Source organism: Channa argus, chromosome 4, assembly GCF_033026475.1.
Source record: "Channa argus isolate prfri chromosome 4, Channa argus male v1.0, whole genome shotgun sequence".
In the NCBI taxonomy this organism is placed as follows: Eukaryota; Metazoa; Chordata; class Actinopteri; order Anabantiformes; family Channidae; genus Channa; species Channa argus.
Genome location: NC_090200.1, coordinates 17825933 through 17842335, shown reverse-complemented (window position 1 = coordinate 17842335; position 16403 = coordinate 17825933). Strand labels below are relative to the sequence as shown.

The 16403-nt window shown below is 37.8% G+C and overlaps 3 protein-coding genes across 6 annotated transcripts; all 3 read right to left on the bottom strand.

Annotated features, from left to right (window-relative positions):
* Window positions 1-45: 45 nt before the first annotated feature.
* Window positions 46-4520, bottom strand: LOC137125658 (endoplasmic reticulum-Golgi intermediate compartment protein 2-like). Its single transcript, XM_067501470.1, has 13 exons — window positions 4004-4520; window positions 3804-3912; window positions 3671-3717; window positions 3501-3568; window positions 3289-3329; window positions 2974-3075; window positions 2246-2338; window positions 2007-2062; window positions 1812-1910; window positions 1618-1715; window positions 1369-1531; window positions 843-922; window positions 46-746 (listed from the first exon to the last, which is right to left on the bottom strand). The coding sequence occupies exons 1-13, from the start codon at window positions 4107-4109 to the stop codon at window positions 690-692; spliced, it is 1119 nt and encodes a 372-aa protein (XP_067357571.1). The 5' UTR covers window positions 4110-4520; the 3' UTR covers window positions 46-689.
* A 962-nt stretch (window positions 4521-5482) lies between these two features.
* kxd1 (KxDL motif containing 1) lies at window positions 5483-7303 on the bottom strand. Of its 3 annotated transcripts, none has more exons than XM_067501476.1 (5): window positions 7146-7303; window positions 6712-6836; window positions 6250-6402; window positions 6129-6175; window positions 5483-6023 (listed from the first exon to the last, which is right to left on the bottom strand). In XM_067501476.1, the coding sequence occupies exons 2-5, from the start codon at window positions 6807-6809 to the stop codon at window positions 5770-5772; spliced, it is 552 nt and encodes a 183-aa protein (XP_067357577.1). In that variant the 5' UTR covers window positions 6810-6836; window positions 7146-7303; the 3' UTR covers window positions 5483-5769. The 3 variants fall into 3 exon arrangements, with proteins under 3 accessions (XP_067357577.1, XP_067357576.1, XP_067357578.1); XM_067501475.1 differs by having other exon boundaries at window positions 7128-7273; XM_067501477.1 differs by having other exon boundaries at window positions 7064-7242.
* Window positions 7304-8578: 1275 nt separating this feature from the next.
* sinhcaf (SIN3-HDAC complex associated factor) lies at window positions 8579-15067 on the bottom strand. 2 transcript variants are annotated; one of them, XM_067501473.1, is made up of 6 exons: window positions 14912-15067; window positions 12272-12399; window positions 12043-12142; window positions 11798-11921; window positions 11504-11654; window positions 8579-10778 (listed from the first exon to the last, which is right to left on the bottom strand). In XM_067501473.1, exons 2-6 carry the CDS (start codon window positions 12397-12399, stop codon window positions 10496-10498), a joined length of 786 nt encoding a protein of 261 aa, XP_067357574.1. In that variant the 5' UTR covers window positions 14912-15067; the 3' UTR covers window positions 8579-10495. The 2 variants fall into 2 exon arrangements, with proteins under 2 accessions (XP_067357574.1, XP_067357575.1); XM_067501474.1 differs by lacking the exon at window positions 14912-15067 and adding an exon at window positions 14033-14811.
* Between the last annotated feature and the right edge of the window lie 1336 nt (window positions 15068-16403).

The window sequence follows — 16403 nt, the reverse complement described above, 5'->3', positions numbered from 1 at the left end:
TATACAAGAGACAGTGCTAAAGTTTAACAATGAATACACATCAGATTCAATTAAAAGTAATTTTTATTTACCAAATCAGCCTATCACCATATTTGCAACAATTATTTACACACAGGCACTTGTCAAATCATTTTAAACCCGATCCATTCTTTTCACAGGGTTAGGATTTCCTTTTATAGTACTTGATCAGACCCCTTTTGAGCCTGAAGTTGAGCAGAGCTGTAAGATGTCTGTCACCAAAGTACATTACAGAAATGTCCTTTAATGTTCAAAAACTTTCAGATGTCACTCTTGCGAGTACTAAACAGCAGAACCTTCATTGGACTAATTAGCCAAAATAAGTGAAAAGATTCCATATATTGTGGGAGCCTTAACACCAGGTACTGTCTAATGAAGTCAGAGCTACAGTAATGATTTAAATTTCTGCTGTTCAGTCTAAATAAACATGACAAATAATTATTGGACCTATTGCTTTCAATCCCTCACAAGTGAATTAACAGCTGTCTGAAACCAACAACCACCCACAGTAAGTTTAAAAATTATAAAAATATTTACATAGTTCTCAACAAGCAGGCGCACACTTCTTAATAAAAACTCTATGTAAACATTTTCCTAGTAATTCATTGCTGTCTAGTGGGTTAGGCTAAAATGATAAGATGTCCATTGGCTGCTGCTAAGTTGTAGCCTCCTCATTTGTCTGTGTGAATCAGGGATTCACCATTTTCTCGCCTATTCAGTGGAGGCTCCTGAGAAAGGAGAGGGGGGGAAAAAAAAGGGTGAAATGACTTGTCAATTTTCAAATAGGTTCTAATTAGAAGTTTCTAATACAGTCATTTGGTTACCTTATAACGTTTATAGATCCCCATTTGGAAACGACAGCAAATTAAATCAACCAAGAATCCAACCATACCATGGAGCATACCTGTATTTTTGAGAAAAGATCCAACATTAGATGCTGGCAATAGATTGTCATTTTGTCCACCTATGATTTTTAGTAATTTTGGAAACATCTCTACTAAACGTCACTTTGACACTTTAGGGTATTAAGTGCAGACTGAAGGACAAAAACGACCATTTGATTAATGCAATAATGAATAGGAGATGGGTAAGCTGACATGTGACTCAAGCAAGCATGTGACTGTTAGCAAGGCTAAATAAAAGTTCTATTGTAGACAGCTAATGTTTACTAGATTATAAGTCTCTGCAAGTTGAGTTTCATACTGTAGTGTAATTAATAACTTCAAGGATGCCAGTGTCTGGCCGGACCTCAGAAAAATAATCTATAGCCACATTCAGATAGTCTTATATATAAAGATAGTTTGTTATGCGTTTTCCACCAGCCTGTGCGTGCGTGTGAGTTCTGCCTACCTGTGGTAGAGAAAATGCCACCAATGATGCCACAGAGTCTAACCAAAAATTGCCAGAGAGGCATGTGCTGTTCTGTGACTTTGACCATTAGTGAATTGATATCGTATTTCATAAAGATTCCTGAGACTCCGTGGCTGCCTGCAGCATGATTTATCGCTCGCTCCTGCAAAAGACAAAGAAAAAAAAAAGACACGATCACCATACTGATTCAAAGCAAACCGTACAAATATTAACAAGATTTAAACTCACCTGTTCAGTAACTGAGTACTGATGTGTGTCAGCAGAGACTTTGTAAGTGTTCAGCTTGGTTGGCACAATGGTAATGAAGTACTGAAACATGTGGTTAGCTGGCAGAAATCATCAAAATAAATCAATCAATGAAAAAAGCACATGAAAGCCTAAATTAATAAAAATTTAATTTGTGTGTAACAACACAAACATACGATCTGCAGTGATTTTCTCTGTTCCATCTAGTAGGCTGATTATCCCAGGAATCACTTCTCCGAAGGACAGGTGGTCAATGCGGTGAGAAAAGTTATAAGCTGTAACATTACATAAATCCACACAATTATCAGCAACCTCTTTATTGCCAAAAGGTACATATGAAAAGAACAAGGTTTTATAGATAGTACACTCACTGTCGTGGCTGACCAGTGCAGCTAGATGGGCATGGCCTCTGGGATGTGGGATGGACCTGTTCACGGATGAAAAGTTCAGAGGTCAAGCCTTGAAAAATTCCTGTTCTGTGGCTCTACCAACAAAACTGTTAAGGATTACAAGCTTAAAATAACAGTGAAAACAGCACAGTCTATTACTTATGATCTGGACAGATGCAAAATATTAATTATAAATGTTTTATTGATGTGTTGATACATACTTGCCAACAGTAATGTGGAAATTTCCAGCCACTTTATTGACATATATATGTCCATGTATCCTGCAGGCACTCAAGGAGGCTGAAGTGTCCTCACTATTGAGAAAATATACATTATTGATTTAAAATGTAAACTTTAATTTTATTTCTATTGCTGCATAACTGTCCGAACATAAATGACCAGGTCTTAAATAAGAAACAAATGAGAAAACACATTACATTTTGATTCATTTATTAACTGTGGGAAATTATCAAAAGTTTAATGTATGTGGCAAAAGTTATTATTCTATAACATCTGTGACTGGCTTTTGCAGGACTATCTTCAACCTAACATTTTTCAGCACATTCATTGTACTAGATGTTGGATGATGAACTGTCTGGTTCAGGTCCTTCCACTGCATTTGTGCAATTTTCCCCCCCAAAAAAAGACATTTCTTCTGCTATAACTATACTTTGTTTACAAGTTTAATTTTGTTTTCATGGTGCATGATCTACTAACTTATCTAATTTTAGGTTCAATGTTTTATCCTGTTTGCCTTTCCTGTAGTTTTAGGACTTGCATGCAAATCTGATCACATCTTAGGTCATATTTTGCAAAAACAGAGAAAATTCTTCCTAGTTCAGACTTTCAAGCAGCACTGTGTATAGTAATATAAACACTTCCTGGTTTATAATAACAATTATATTTTTACACTTCAAACAGTAAACAGGTTATTTTCAGGACCCTATACCTTTGAGGAAGAGCTGGAGGAGCTCCTTTTATTGCAGCCTTAAAGAGTACATCCTGGAGAGAGTGCTCCACTCGCAGACGTTCCTGGATGTGCAGAAGTGTCCTGATAGGAAGAAACAGAAATATTATGAAAACAAAGACTCAGTTGTAATGAGACAAAAAATTAATTCAATGCATAAACTTTTTTTTAAATGTAAATACAAATTGGTTTCTGATATGTACAGCTGATATTAGCACTGCATTGTAAATGAAGTACTATATTGGTTAAGGGTGTGTTCTATAAGTAATAGGTACAGCAAGTTTACTTGACTCTTACATCTGCCATAATCTCTGCTCTGGTGAGAGTTCAAAGTTGACCTGAAATGTAAAAACAACAAAAACAACACAAACACAACAAATATAAAGAAATTTTGTAACATATGTTTAAAGACAATGAAATGCATTTGCACTTAACACCCATAGGTTTATTAGGACAAGTTTTACTTTGAGCCATCATTCCTTAAGATAATTGTATAAGCTTCAACTCACTGGTTGATATTTTAAGCCATCACTTGCAACCATGGTTTCTGCCAGATCTAAGACATCTGCGCCTATATCTGGATTATAACACAAAACAAAAACTCATCACAAAACCCTTTCTCGTTCAAATATGAATAACTTTTTACTTCTGGAGCTGAAATGCGCATCCTTGCACTCACATTGGCATCTCATGGCAACTGTAATGTCAACATTTATCCTTAGTTTACTGCAAATGAAGAGACGATACCGTTAGAAAACATGCGAAGCCAAGGCAAACGTTTGAAACACTATAATCAGCCTTCCAGCACTTACCTGGAGAAATCTTTGTCCACCTCATACTCATATCTCATCCATGTATTTCTGTACACAAAGAACTCCAGGAAGGCAAGGACAGCCATGAGCGTAAACGCTATCAGCGACACTATAAGGAGTATCACAACGAGTCATTGTAAAACTGATGTAATTCATGAGGGACAACTGAAGACTATATTGTTTCTTATAGTTATGTGTACCTGTCCCGCCGCTGGTTGTCGTCTCTACATAACTCTCGGGAACTTTGGGGAAAGCGTCCAACTCCTTTACAAGGATCAGAGCCTTCTTCTTGGTCAGTCTCCTCATCTTAGCAGAAGGAGTAGCAGTGCAACTTCAGGTGATTCCCTCATAAAGTGGATGCTTTATATCGACTAAGTCTGGTTGTTCGAGACGATCGTCGAGCAGTTGCGTTCATTTGGATGTCCTCGTCTGTGAGCTGACGTTGCCCATTACAGCTGTTAGCGTTAGCTACACGCTGCTACGATACCTAAAAGGCTAAAACATGGCGGTGCCTTCAATCAAACAAAAATGTATTAATACCCTCTTAAATAAAGGCTGGGTTTGTTCCTACTTCGAATTGGATAGTTGCAGTGCTTCTTAGAAGTTAAACTTCAAGCAAACCGTGGGCTAATGTTAGCTACCATCAGTTGGACCAGTCAGAAATAAGTGCACCCGTCTGGACTTAGCGCCATCTAACGGCAGCTGGAGCAGGTTGTATTCTTCTTCGTGTGTTTGTTGTTGTTGTGGTTCATCTTCTTCTTCGCAAAAGCAGGTGACATCTAACATAAAGGTGCATTACCGCCACCTACTATGCTGGAGTGTGGATCGGCGTATTTATCTCAAAAAACAAAACAAACAAAAAAAAAACCTAAGCTTTGGTTCTGGCCAAATCTTTAGTACCAACGCACTCCACCACTCATTATGACCTCAGTAATAAACAGAGAGCAGAATTATCACCATTATGATAGTTTCAAGTTAAAAACTTAGAAATTACAACATTGTAAATGTAGAATAAATGGCAGAGCTGCTGTATTGAATTGAATTAGATTGTACAGGTAGTAAAGTTGTCAGTGATGTATATCAATAGACTAAAGCCCTCTGTGATGCAGAAGACCGCGGGATCAAATCCCACACCACTAGGTGTGGCCCTGCCACCAAAGGATAATTTAGTGCCGGCCTGGGGCCCGGATGAAATGGGTGGGTTACGGAAGGAAGGGTATCCTGCCTAAAAAACCCATGCCAAATCAACGTGTGGTACAGGTTCCGCTGTGGCAACCATAGAGGGGCAAGCCGAAAGCCGTTGATCTTTGACAAATGCCCTTTTATCAACAAAAGTAACAAAACTGGTTAAGGAGTTATAAGAACAATGTTATGTTAAAATATTGACAATTATATAGGAGATCCCAAGATTTGGGAGTAAATAGTGTGAGGTTGGGGGTGAAGACTGTCTAACGTCATCCTTACCATCACCACTCATGTTTATAGTGTTTAGACTTTTGCAGACTATAACCTAGCCTTAAGCAGTTAACTTTGGTAAGTTAGTAATGTTCAATAAGATAGTTTTAACTCATTTTTGATCAAACAAAATCATAAGAGACATGACAAACAGCTTCATTCAGTCGGGTTAAAATATTTAACCAAAAGGAGAAAAAAAAAAGGGTTTATCATCACATAATTGGTGAGGGTTTTGCTTACTTTTATTTTTCTGAGTACATTATTGTGAGATATTATCCAGCTTCAAGTATTAGCTGCATTACTTTAGTGCTGTGCTGGAATAACACAGATAGGCATGCTAACAAATCTCCTGCAGCCTCACTGGCAGGTCATTGGCACATATAATGTGTGATGGTCTTCTCAACAGACTGACTAATCTCAGCAAATACCACAGAGACCAAAGCAGACTCAAAGATACACAAAAAAACTTGTGCTAGGTCTAATGAATGAATTCCATTCCTAACTGTCCTTACTACTCTGTAGCTACAGAGTCAGGACCCTCATCCTGTAGGACAGCAGTCTCAAGGACATCAGAAGTGGGCGTGTCAAGTGGCTCTTGAGAGAGATCTTCAGAGCATCTGCTCACAGTGGGTGAGATGACATCTGGACTTGTGTCACACGACTCTGTGCTCTGCTCTGAGGTGGCCGTTGTGATTGTTGCAATGCTGGGGGGAACTGGTTCAAACTCATCATCATCGTCCTCAAGTACTGGCGACTCATGAACATCTGCCAGAAAAATTGTAAAACTTTACATAAGTTATTTAAATAAGCGAATTTGGGAAAGTAAATTCAGGTCGTAAAGTCATGAATGGAAAAGAAATGCTAACTCACTGCTGAAAGCTTCTGGATACTGCTTAGAAATCTTCCCTTTTAGTGTCCTGGAGAAGCAGAGTAGAATAAGCTTGCATGTGTCTCTGTGCATGTATGTTTGCATTGGTAAAGAAGTGTTTACCTGATTCTTCTGAAGATGCTGTCCAGATCTTTCTTCATCTCTACAAGAGTGCGGGTGTGGAGGAGAAAGCACTCATTCATCTGCTGCAGCCGCACATTAGACAGCCCGTTGAAGTTGATTAGCATTTCATTGGTTTTTTCAAAGCGGTCAAGCCTGTTTTCACAAGAATTCAGCAAATCAACAACTATCTTCAGATATAAAGAACAGGAAAATGTCACCATTAAGAGTCCTATCAAAACATGCTGTAACACTGTTCAACATATGTCACTGCACTACATCAAACAGCACATTTTTTATGTACTCCTTTAACCATGTTTCCAAAAACATTAGGACATTAGTAAATGGTTTGCAAATTATTGTATTCTGTTTTTTTTTACATTCAATATCACAACTTTTTTGAAATAAAGGTTGTAGTATGAAAACATAAAGTAAGCCACATGATACTAACAACATGGTACTCACATGTGTCTCTGAGCCTGGATGATGGCGTTAACATCCTCAGAGTTGACCATGCTTAGCATCCTGTTACAGAACACGCCAGAGGCTGTGGGCTCCGCCATGATGACAAGATAGGCAGGACATAAAAGCTGCAAATACAACAATTTATTTAGATGCGCGTGTGTGCGTCGTGAAGTACTGAAACGCGCAGAGAAAGCTTATTTAGGAAACAAATGGTCTAGTTACATCCTCTAAAGTTAACCCTATTACAATGGTCGCCTTCTCCTGTGTTAATCGACTTTAGCTGTATTCAAGAATGTCTTTAAAACCCTTAATTAAATTGCAGAATCTCGAACCAATGAACAACTTTACGTACAGTTCAGTAAAGTTCCCTACTTGCAGACCTGATTAACCACTGAAAGCCTCTAAAGTAAACTAACATATATCATGTTATCCACCTCAGGTCCTACGGTGTTTGTTGACCTCTAGCTGTTTCTTAATGGTTATTTAAAACAGCTGCAACATAAAGGTACATCCGTCAATTGGCTGCAGAACAAAAACAAAACACTTCCGTATTATTTTTAACTTCCTGTCATAGAACCAGTGTTTCCGGGTTTGTTTGTTTTTTTCGTTCTTTTTCTTTATTTAAAATTGCGCAAATGACAAATACTCATCACTAACGAATCCCTTTTCGATATGTTATAGTTTTCCAACACCAGGATGATTTAATGACAATAACAACAAACGTGTAGGAATTTTCAAAAAGGTTAATAAGATTAGTCAAAAAACGTATTATGTAATGAACAGGCATTACATAGGGTCACATACTGTTAAAAATTCAATAAAAGCATATAAATTGGTTGTTTTTTTTCTGATTCAAAAAAATAGATGATTTTGTTTGCTTTGCCTCTGTAATAGATAGCATTATAATGCATCATCCCAAAAAATATATCCCTAAGGTACAATTTCAACAATATTTTTATTTCATCAGCCAAGAGAATCAGAATAATAGCGTAAGTTAAGATTCTCCACTAACAGTTTTCTTAAATTTCTTTATCTCAAATTTATCTCAAATTTCTTTATCTCCATTTAAGAAATGAAAAATTAGCTGGCTTAAAATTATTGTCTGTGCCATGTTTTGAAAAGATTATATTGCGTTAAAATCTGAGAAATAGATTGATTTTTGTATTTTTTTCACAAATCACTTCCATATTGTAATGTTTCTAGAAAGAAATAGTGGGTTTCTGTTGATTTCCTGTATCATCCTGGTTAAAATGGTTGAATAAAATTTCTGCTAATATTAGGAAGTCTAAATATGGGAAGAAATATGACATTACAGCCATTTTGCACTTGTAATGAGGAAATGGAAAAATGTCAGTTATCTTTTTATTGTTTTTCAAAAACACATGACAAAAATTTAAAACATTTGTATTTATTTTTTAGTTTATATTCTGTTATATATACTATCTGATCAAAAAACCCTTTTGGCTTGTCCCTTAAGGGGTCGCCACAGCGGAATGTGTTCCTCACATTGATTTGGCATGTGTTTTTAATGCTGCTGCAACCCTTCCATTTTATCGGATGCATCTTTGTCCAAATCTCAGTGTAACGGCACTAAAAGTGTGGTACTGTAAGTGTAAGTGAATAGGTCTCATAGTATTGGTTGAATATGCAGTCTTGCCTTTAAATGTTCACTTTAATTGTTCACTTTTACATTTCCTTTGTATACCTTACATTAGACATTAATACCTATGTAATAGGTGTCAAATGGCTATAAAGTTTGTCTTTTTAATAAAACAAATATAATTTTAGGTCAACTTAATTTGAATCTTCCTGCTGATTTATTATTCATTTACCCAACTTAGAAAAATAAATTTAATACCTCAGTATCTCCAGAAAACTCACAAAATTACCTTTATTAAGGAACAAGTAAAAAAGTACATGATGTATAAAAAATACAAAACCGCTTTGTCTAACTTGTAAGCTAAGTAAATGCATAGCAACAGTACATGCAAGTCTAGATTTAATTATCCTACTATTCTGTAACACTTTAAGCTACAGGCTAAACAGGGGGGAAGTACAGTTTGGTTCTATCATTTCTTTCAGTCTACATGATAAAGACCCAAAGTGATGATACAGAAAAGTCAAGTTGCACGCAACTCCATTGATGAGGAATAAATACACATTTCACAAATATTGACAACCAGTAATTCAATGCAATGTAAAACAAAGCCTGGGTTGAGACTGACATTCTATTTCAGATGTTTAAAAACTACTATGCAGAAGCTAAATATGAAAAGAATTCATAGTATTACACTTCTAAGCGGAAAAGCAGTGATACAAATAAATATGAAATAAATAATTAATGAAACCCATATAGTAGCCACATGGCTCACCCAACCTTTATGTACATAGCATGCCGTCTGCTCCCAATTACAACATCACATGTATGAAATTTCATATTAGTGTTCGTTCTTAGAAGACCATAAACATACATACAAATGACCTCGGACAAGCACAAGTGTCCATAGAAAACCTGCAGTGATTTGACATTGGGTGAATTTCAATGTGCTTTGGCTTTCATTTGATAAATAAAGTAATATTAGGCTATATATCACAACATATTTGTGGTATATAAAAGGCAATGGCATAGAATGTCAGCTTGTATAAGTCTTTTACCATATACTGAACCAGGAATGAGGGAAATCACTGATACTGATATTGCAGAATGACTATAGACCGATTGTGTGTTTTGCTGTCGTATTATGTGATTTTATGATGCAATGACACTTCCATTCTTCTTTTTCCTTTTTTTACATATAAAAATAATTTAAAACTTCAGAGAGATTAATTAAAAAAAGATTTACAGTTTATATAAGGCCATGCAATTTTAGTAGACTCATGCATCAGATCATTAGGTCTTTTGAATGAGTGGCTTTCCATTCATGCAAAATGCACTGTGTGTTGCTCAGGCCACAATAAATATAGCTACTGTCTCTTTTTGTTCCATTACACCAATCCAGAATTAACACTAGCACTGTCTGAAACATATGATTAAGGCTGGTGTATTTGCTGTTGAAGCTGTGAATAGGCCTTATTTAAATGGGATTCACATATGTATTTGCACAAAGGGACACTAATCCAGTCTACCAACACAAACTCTTTGAGTTTGAGGAGTAGATGCCAATATGAATAGACAAAAACAAAAGGGCTACTGTACAGGTCTGTGTTCTGTCAATGTAATAAAAGTGTCATTCATTCCAAAACGAGATATCCACCTTTTCAATAACAAAAAAAGACACTCTTTTTCTGAAAAAAAGAAGGGAAACTTATCCCATTATATGAGTCATCTTAACATTTATGTTTACAAAATATCCACATTGAGAACGCAGTCTGTTATGTGTTTGAAATGTTGAGTAATGAATTTCAAGTAGCACCTTTTTCCTGTAAGTAAGTGGATGTATTGCGTTTTGGAATAAGATCTTTTAAATGTACCAGCAAAATACAACTCCAGCATTTCATCTAAAGCACATCATAAAAACCATGGATGATGATCCATCTTCAGGATGGTAAAAATATTAAATTCAAAATAAAAGTTAACATGGAAACACAACAGTCCGTAAATAACCACTTAAACATAAAAAACCTCCATCATTATTATGGAGAAGACCAAAGGACTTTCGGCTGCTTTATGATCGATTGAAGGCAATCTGAGGCAACTTCTCTCTGCAAGTGCTAGAATTGAGGAAAAAAAGCAAAAAAAAAACACCCCAGTATTTCTTCAGATGTGTGTAAGAGGGTGTAGACTTTACCACCCTTCCTCTGAAACACTCCTGATAGGAGGCTCTGCATTTTGCTCACATGTTGGTATCTCCTTCACTTCCTCTTCTGCCTGGGAGTTTTGCCCTTTGACATCCATGCCCACTTGCCCTTCTTCCTCCTCTTCTTCCTCTTCATCATCATCCTCTTCATCTTCCTCTTGCTGCTGCTGCTGCTGCTGTTTGTTCCGGCAGCATGGTTTGAACAAATGGGGGTCAATGAGCACCTCCCCAAAGCGCCCTTTGTAGATTATCCCACAGCAGACCTTTTGCCTATAGTCAAAACATGACACAATGTGTTTTTTTTCATGTGTGAAACCACAACCACATATCAAAAGGCCTGTATCTGTGTAATATTGAATGGTAAGTGGGATTTTTGTTTAATGCACCTACTGTTATACAGGTGTCCACATTTCCTATGCTTAGCCCCTGTCCACCACAACAATAAATCCATTAGATTAAGGTAATGTTTCAGGTGGAAGAACTAGAAAAGAGCTGTGCAACATGGTATAATTTTGATGGAGCTTGAGACCCTCATTAGCCTGCACCTTACTGTGTGTACATTCTAAAAATAATGTGACTGGTGTATTTCAACATGGACTACCCGTCACTGGTAGACATTTAAATGAATGATGCCTTTATTTTATCTCTGGATAATTAAAACTCTACCCTCCTGCAGTAAGCTAGAAGATGTCACACCAATGTGAACTACTAAAAATGGTGTGAGTTGTTTCACCCCTACATAGGTGAAACAGAATTAACAGGAGTGACACAAATTTCAGTCACACAATCTGTGCGCACCCATACAGCCTATACAAGAATTCCAATCAGGCAACTGAAGCAAGACCAGTTTGATTGGACAGCAGGAGTATTAATAAGCTGGTATCTTGTTTTTGCATTTTGACCATATAAAATTTTCACCATTTGAAAATGTACAAAAGTTACAAAAACAGCCTCTTAATGTTTATCGCTATACATGATGCAGTTTTTCCTTCTACCTCTTCCAGTAGGTGAGGTCCAAGAAGGAGAAAACAGGCGAGCGGCTGGATCCTGGGCTGAGTTCAGTGTCGGAGCCATCATCTGACAGGTTGCTGTAGCTGGGAGACTGAGCTGGAGAGGCACTGGAGGTGGTGCTGTGAGCATCTGAATCTGAGCAGAACAAGGCATAAAAAATTAAGGAATAATTAGGCCTTTAGTGTGTCTGACATTCAGTGTGCTCTCTTAAGCACCAAATAAGTGATTGCGAATAAAGCATGTAACTGTGTTACTGACTGGCAAAATGAACAACTCACTGTTTCTTTTCAGCTCCTTCTGCAGTCTGTTGATCTGGCTCGGCCTTGCTTTCTTGGAGATGGACTTTATCTTCTTAGGCCTGGAAGATATCTTAAGGCTGGGACCTCCCCTGGCATCCACTACCTGTATGGAGAAGTGGAAAGGATTTTTTACTGTAAATGACTTTGCAGAATTCAAGTAGGCGCTGTATTATGACCAAGTAGACTATGGCTCCAAAAAATACCGTACTATAATCTCTACTCACGTGGTTCCAGTTCTTCTTGGTTCCCACAGGTAGCTTTTTCCATCGTTTCACCAGGAGCACACAGGCATTACAGATTTCTCCAGACCGTGTTTCGCTCAATCTGCAATACAATTACACATTGTAAGGAAATGACACGGGGGAATATGTTGCATATAAATAAGGTATGTTACAGATTACACATTGAGGTGGATCTCCCTCCAAACACCACGTGTTCAGCTGTGTCCCTTACCCGAAACAGCTCCTGAAGTCTTTCTCGTAGCGTTTGCTGTCTGTGAAACGAGAGCTTGACGACTTTGCGCGGCAGATGCAGCAGCCGTCCAAACTCCTGTACATTTTCGGCTTATGAAAGCCAAACATCTACGTGGATAAAAATATTTAAATATTAACATCTTGGACTGTCATCAGTGTGCCACGTGTGTAGACTGCAGTACATCCTTGCGGACATAGCCTACATTTGTGATTACGATCAGAGCTCATTTTTATTGAATGATTTTAAAATAAACAAATACAAATCGAGAGTTATGAGACGATCAGAAAGCACTACAATATTTAGAGAAAGCGATTTTGTTGGAGCATCTCTCCGTATGACCCACATGGGGGGAAGTAGGTCAATAGTCAGACGGCGTGTCAGACAGATCCAAGTCCCCATGCTGTGCTCACAGGATGCACGCTTAATTTAGGAAAATCAAAATATAAAGTAAGCACCCAGTTAGGTCCAGCCTCCAGGCTAGAGAGCACACATTACCAATGGTTAAAATCTAACTATCAAACAGTCTTTTTGCCACCAAAATGCAAAGCAATATATATACGTGTGCAAGGAAAGGGATGGAAATGCAATAAGCGCTGATTATGCAGAGGAATTATGATTTATGTTGCTAGGCAAATTTTAATCTGCACAGCACATGTAGACCTGAACTGCGGCAAAACTGCGAGCCGCGCCCCCCAGACTGTGTATTTTTTATTTTTTTATTTTTTTTGCCATCAGTCCTCGGGGTCTTCTGACAGTGCGGTGCCACAGAGAGCAGAGAGAGAGAGCAGGCAAAAACCAAACACGTCTCACTCTGTTGGTTATATCAGATACTACGTAACGCTGAGCAACACGATGGATATGATGACAACTATAAACCGTCCCCTAATGGCTGAAAATATCGGTTATCTTAAAAAAATATCATCTACTATAATAAATGCATAATATTTTGTAAAATAACTCATTCGAGTCTAGTAAAATCAAATTATTAATACACCCAACCCTGCAAACACCCTGGTATTAATGTACAGTATACAAACTTTATGTAGACTTTAGTGTTGCAGGGTTTTTGCGGAATCATTCAAATCTCAGTATCCTATAATTATGCAGCATTTCAGGTTTTAGCCCTGTTTAAGGAAGAAAGTTCAACAATTTAAAATAAAATAAATTTTATGTCCATCGTGAGACAGCAGTAGAACATAAGAGACAGAAACCATAAGACACAGGATATATGACAGGTTCATCAAATTAATATGAAGATAATTAAGCATAATCAAACCAAGACGTGTGAACAGAGGGGCAATACTAATGATAAAATAGAGCAGCATATACCGTTAATTCATACTTTGTTTGTTTAAAACAACTTTGCACGTAGGCATATTGGAGTACAAGGTCGAGCAGGTTTTTACTTTCGAGTGTTTCATCTGTAAACTGCAGACGATCTCTGCAGCAGAATACAGTACGTGACGCAACTCAACATGGCAACACACTTCAAAGGCGGAGGTAGTGTGGAGAAGGGGGTGTGATGCGATTCTCCCCAAAAAGCTGTAATATTAAAAGTAAACTGTAAAAATGCTCCCTAAAGCAGTCGGGGTTCACGTGAACAACACGTGCGCGTTCTGAAATAAAAGAAGACGCCGAGATATACACTTGTTTTCATCGAGAGAAAAGTGCAAGTCGCCAATTTCACCGCCCACTTCAGCGAGGAAGCATGGCATGCCACACGACCTGCTTCATACGCACCCATTTTATGATGACCGTCCTCTGCTCGACGATGCCCGACTCTCCTTCCCAACATGAACTTTATGTAGTGATACAAATCGAGGCAAACGGATGTTGAAAGCAACATATTTTGAGCTCAGTTTTAAGGCGAAGCTGCTCTCGCATAAATGTGTAATTTGATCTTTACTCTTTGTTATTCCACAGCCGCGTCACTGCAACAGTCCACCTTCAACTACATGTGCACGACATTCAAAGACATGGCTGATTGAAAGTCAGCGTTTGTCCAGTTATCCTGTGCCGAACACCATTTTTAATCCATCTTGAGTTTTGTTAACATTTCGCAAACACTTTGTGTTTGCAGTAAATGTTTTGTTGACAGCGGCACCCGCGTGCTGAGGCGCATCTCTAGTCCGGGTGGGCGTGAGAGATTAACTTGGCTTATTTTGCAAGCGTAAAGGTGTAAGTAGACAGCAGGCGCGCCACAGTCACAATGTTAATATTTACTGAATTTTCTAACTGTATGCTTCACACCATAATAAAAGACTTTGGTCATATTTAATGCTCACAAATGAGTGATTTCCTCCAACCAAATGCACCGAAGCAGCCAGTGGTAACAACGGCCAACCTCTGTCCATCATGCCTGTATATGAAGCCCATTCTGACATTATTAAACACGCCGTTGCGTTTATCGAGCTCTGCTCCCACTTTGTCCGGCTACTTTTGACTGTCTGTACGTCAAGCTGACCACCCAGCTGGTCCGGTAGCGGGCCTTAAAAGACCAATTGTTCTGCGACAACTCGAAGCTTGTTTTGAATTGCACATCTGAAAGCACACGACTTTAAACTCTCTTAAACCGTACAAGACCACACAAAAAACACAAAAAGCGTCTGCATTTATTACCTTGTCGCAAGTTTCGTGAAGCTGATACAAAGTGATAATCCTTGTAGCGCGTCGTTACGATGTGACTATTAAGAAAATCAACCCGCATCAATAACCCGCTCTCTTGTTGATGTCTGCGCTTGTGGACGGGACTGGATAGTTGTGGATAAAGCGCGCATGCGTCGTATCCACACCTCCATTTCAGAGTAGAGCTGAGGCTTTTTTTCTTTTTCTTCAATCAAAGTATTTACATAAACGACGTATGACGTTCCCGTGCGTCTGAATTCTACTGGCCTTATAAGGACGGGAACATTGCGCGGGAACAGGGGGCTCGGCCCCGGTTGCTATGGCACATTGGAGAATGTAAGCAGGGGGCGGGGCCTGCCGTTTTACTACAGGACGCCAGATGGCTTGTCTGGTTTCCTATGGTTTTTAGGGGGCTCGGCGTCTAGCGAAGACATACACTTTGCTGAATTCAGTTGCGTGACAACCTACCGGATTAGTGATCAGTTATCCACTTGTACGCCTTTTTCCTCAGACAACCAGAAAACAACTTACTGGTAATGGAAAGACTACTGTCCAGTGGTGCAATGTAGATTTTTTCAAGTACCCATTTACAAATTGGAGGCATTTTACGCGTAATTGTGTGGAAATATTGTCGTATTTTACTCCTACAAATATTTGACATCTTTAGTTTCTAGTTCCTTTTCAAAGTAATTTTTTCACACAAAAGATGAAAATGTAGAAGAGCTTAACATTATTTGTCAACTTCTGTGGCTTGGGTCTTTTTATGGAAAATACCAAAGATTTCACTGTTCGAGCTGTCATTACCGGCTTTCCGTTAAAATTATTTTTTTTTATATTGAGTTTGGACTATTTTGAAATGTCTCTGGGTAATTACTGAGATGCATACTATTTCATTATGCAATAAATAATTTGTTGCAGTCTTATACAAAACATATCTCCACAATTACAATCTTTAAATCAAATGTGCACCTTCATCACAAAGTAATAAAACATGATACAATATTTAAATCAGCTAAGTCAAAAAGTTTGCATCACCTTACTTTAAATTGGCAAATAGGATAATACAAATAATGTTTTTTATATCAACATAATATTTAATGCACATTCAATATTTCATATTTTCAATATTTAATGCATCCCCCTTGATAAACTAAACTATGAAATGTAAAATCCAGTATTTGATGTTTGAAAAAAGACTGTGTTTGATGAGTGGCAACACGTGTTAAATTGGGCTTGCACTTTGCAAGTTGCAAAACAGCTTTCAGAAGATCTCAAAATGAAATTTCTAAATCTTCTTAACACAGGAGAAGATTTAAATAATATTTAAAAGCTTTTAGGGATACCAGTACCTACTGTGACGACAATAATCTATAAATGGAAGAAATGTAAACATACTAAGACTTGTCTGGAAGACCAAGAAAAAAAAATGAAAGAGGCACTACAAACCAGCTTGAGAGCAGGTGGAGTATTTAGGAGAAAAGCTCAC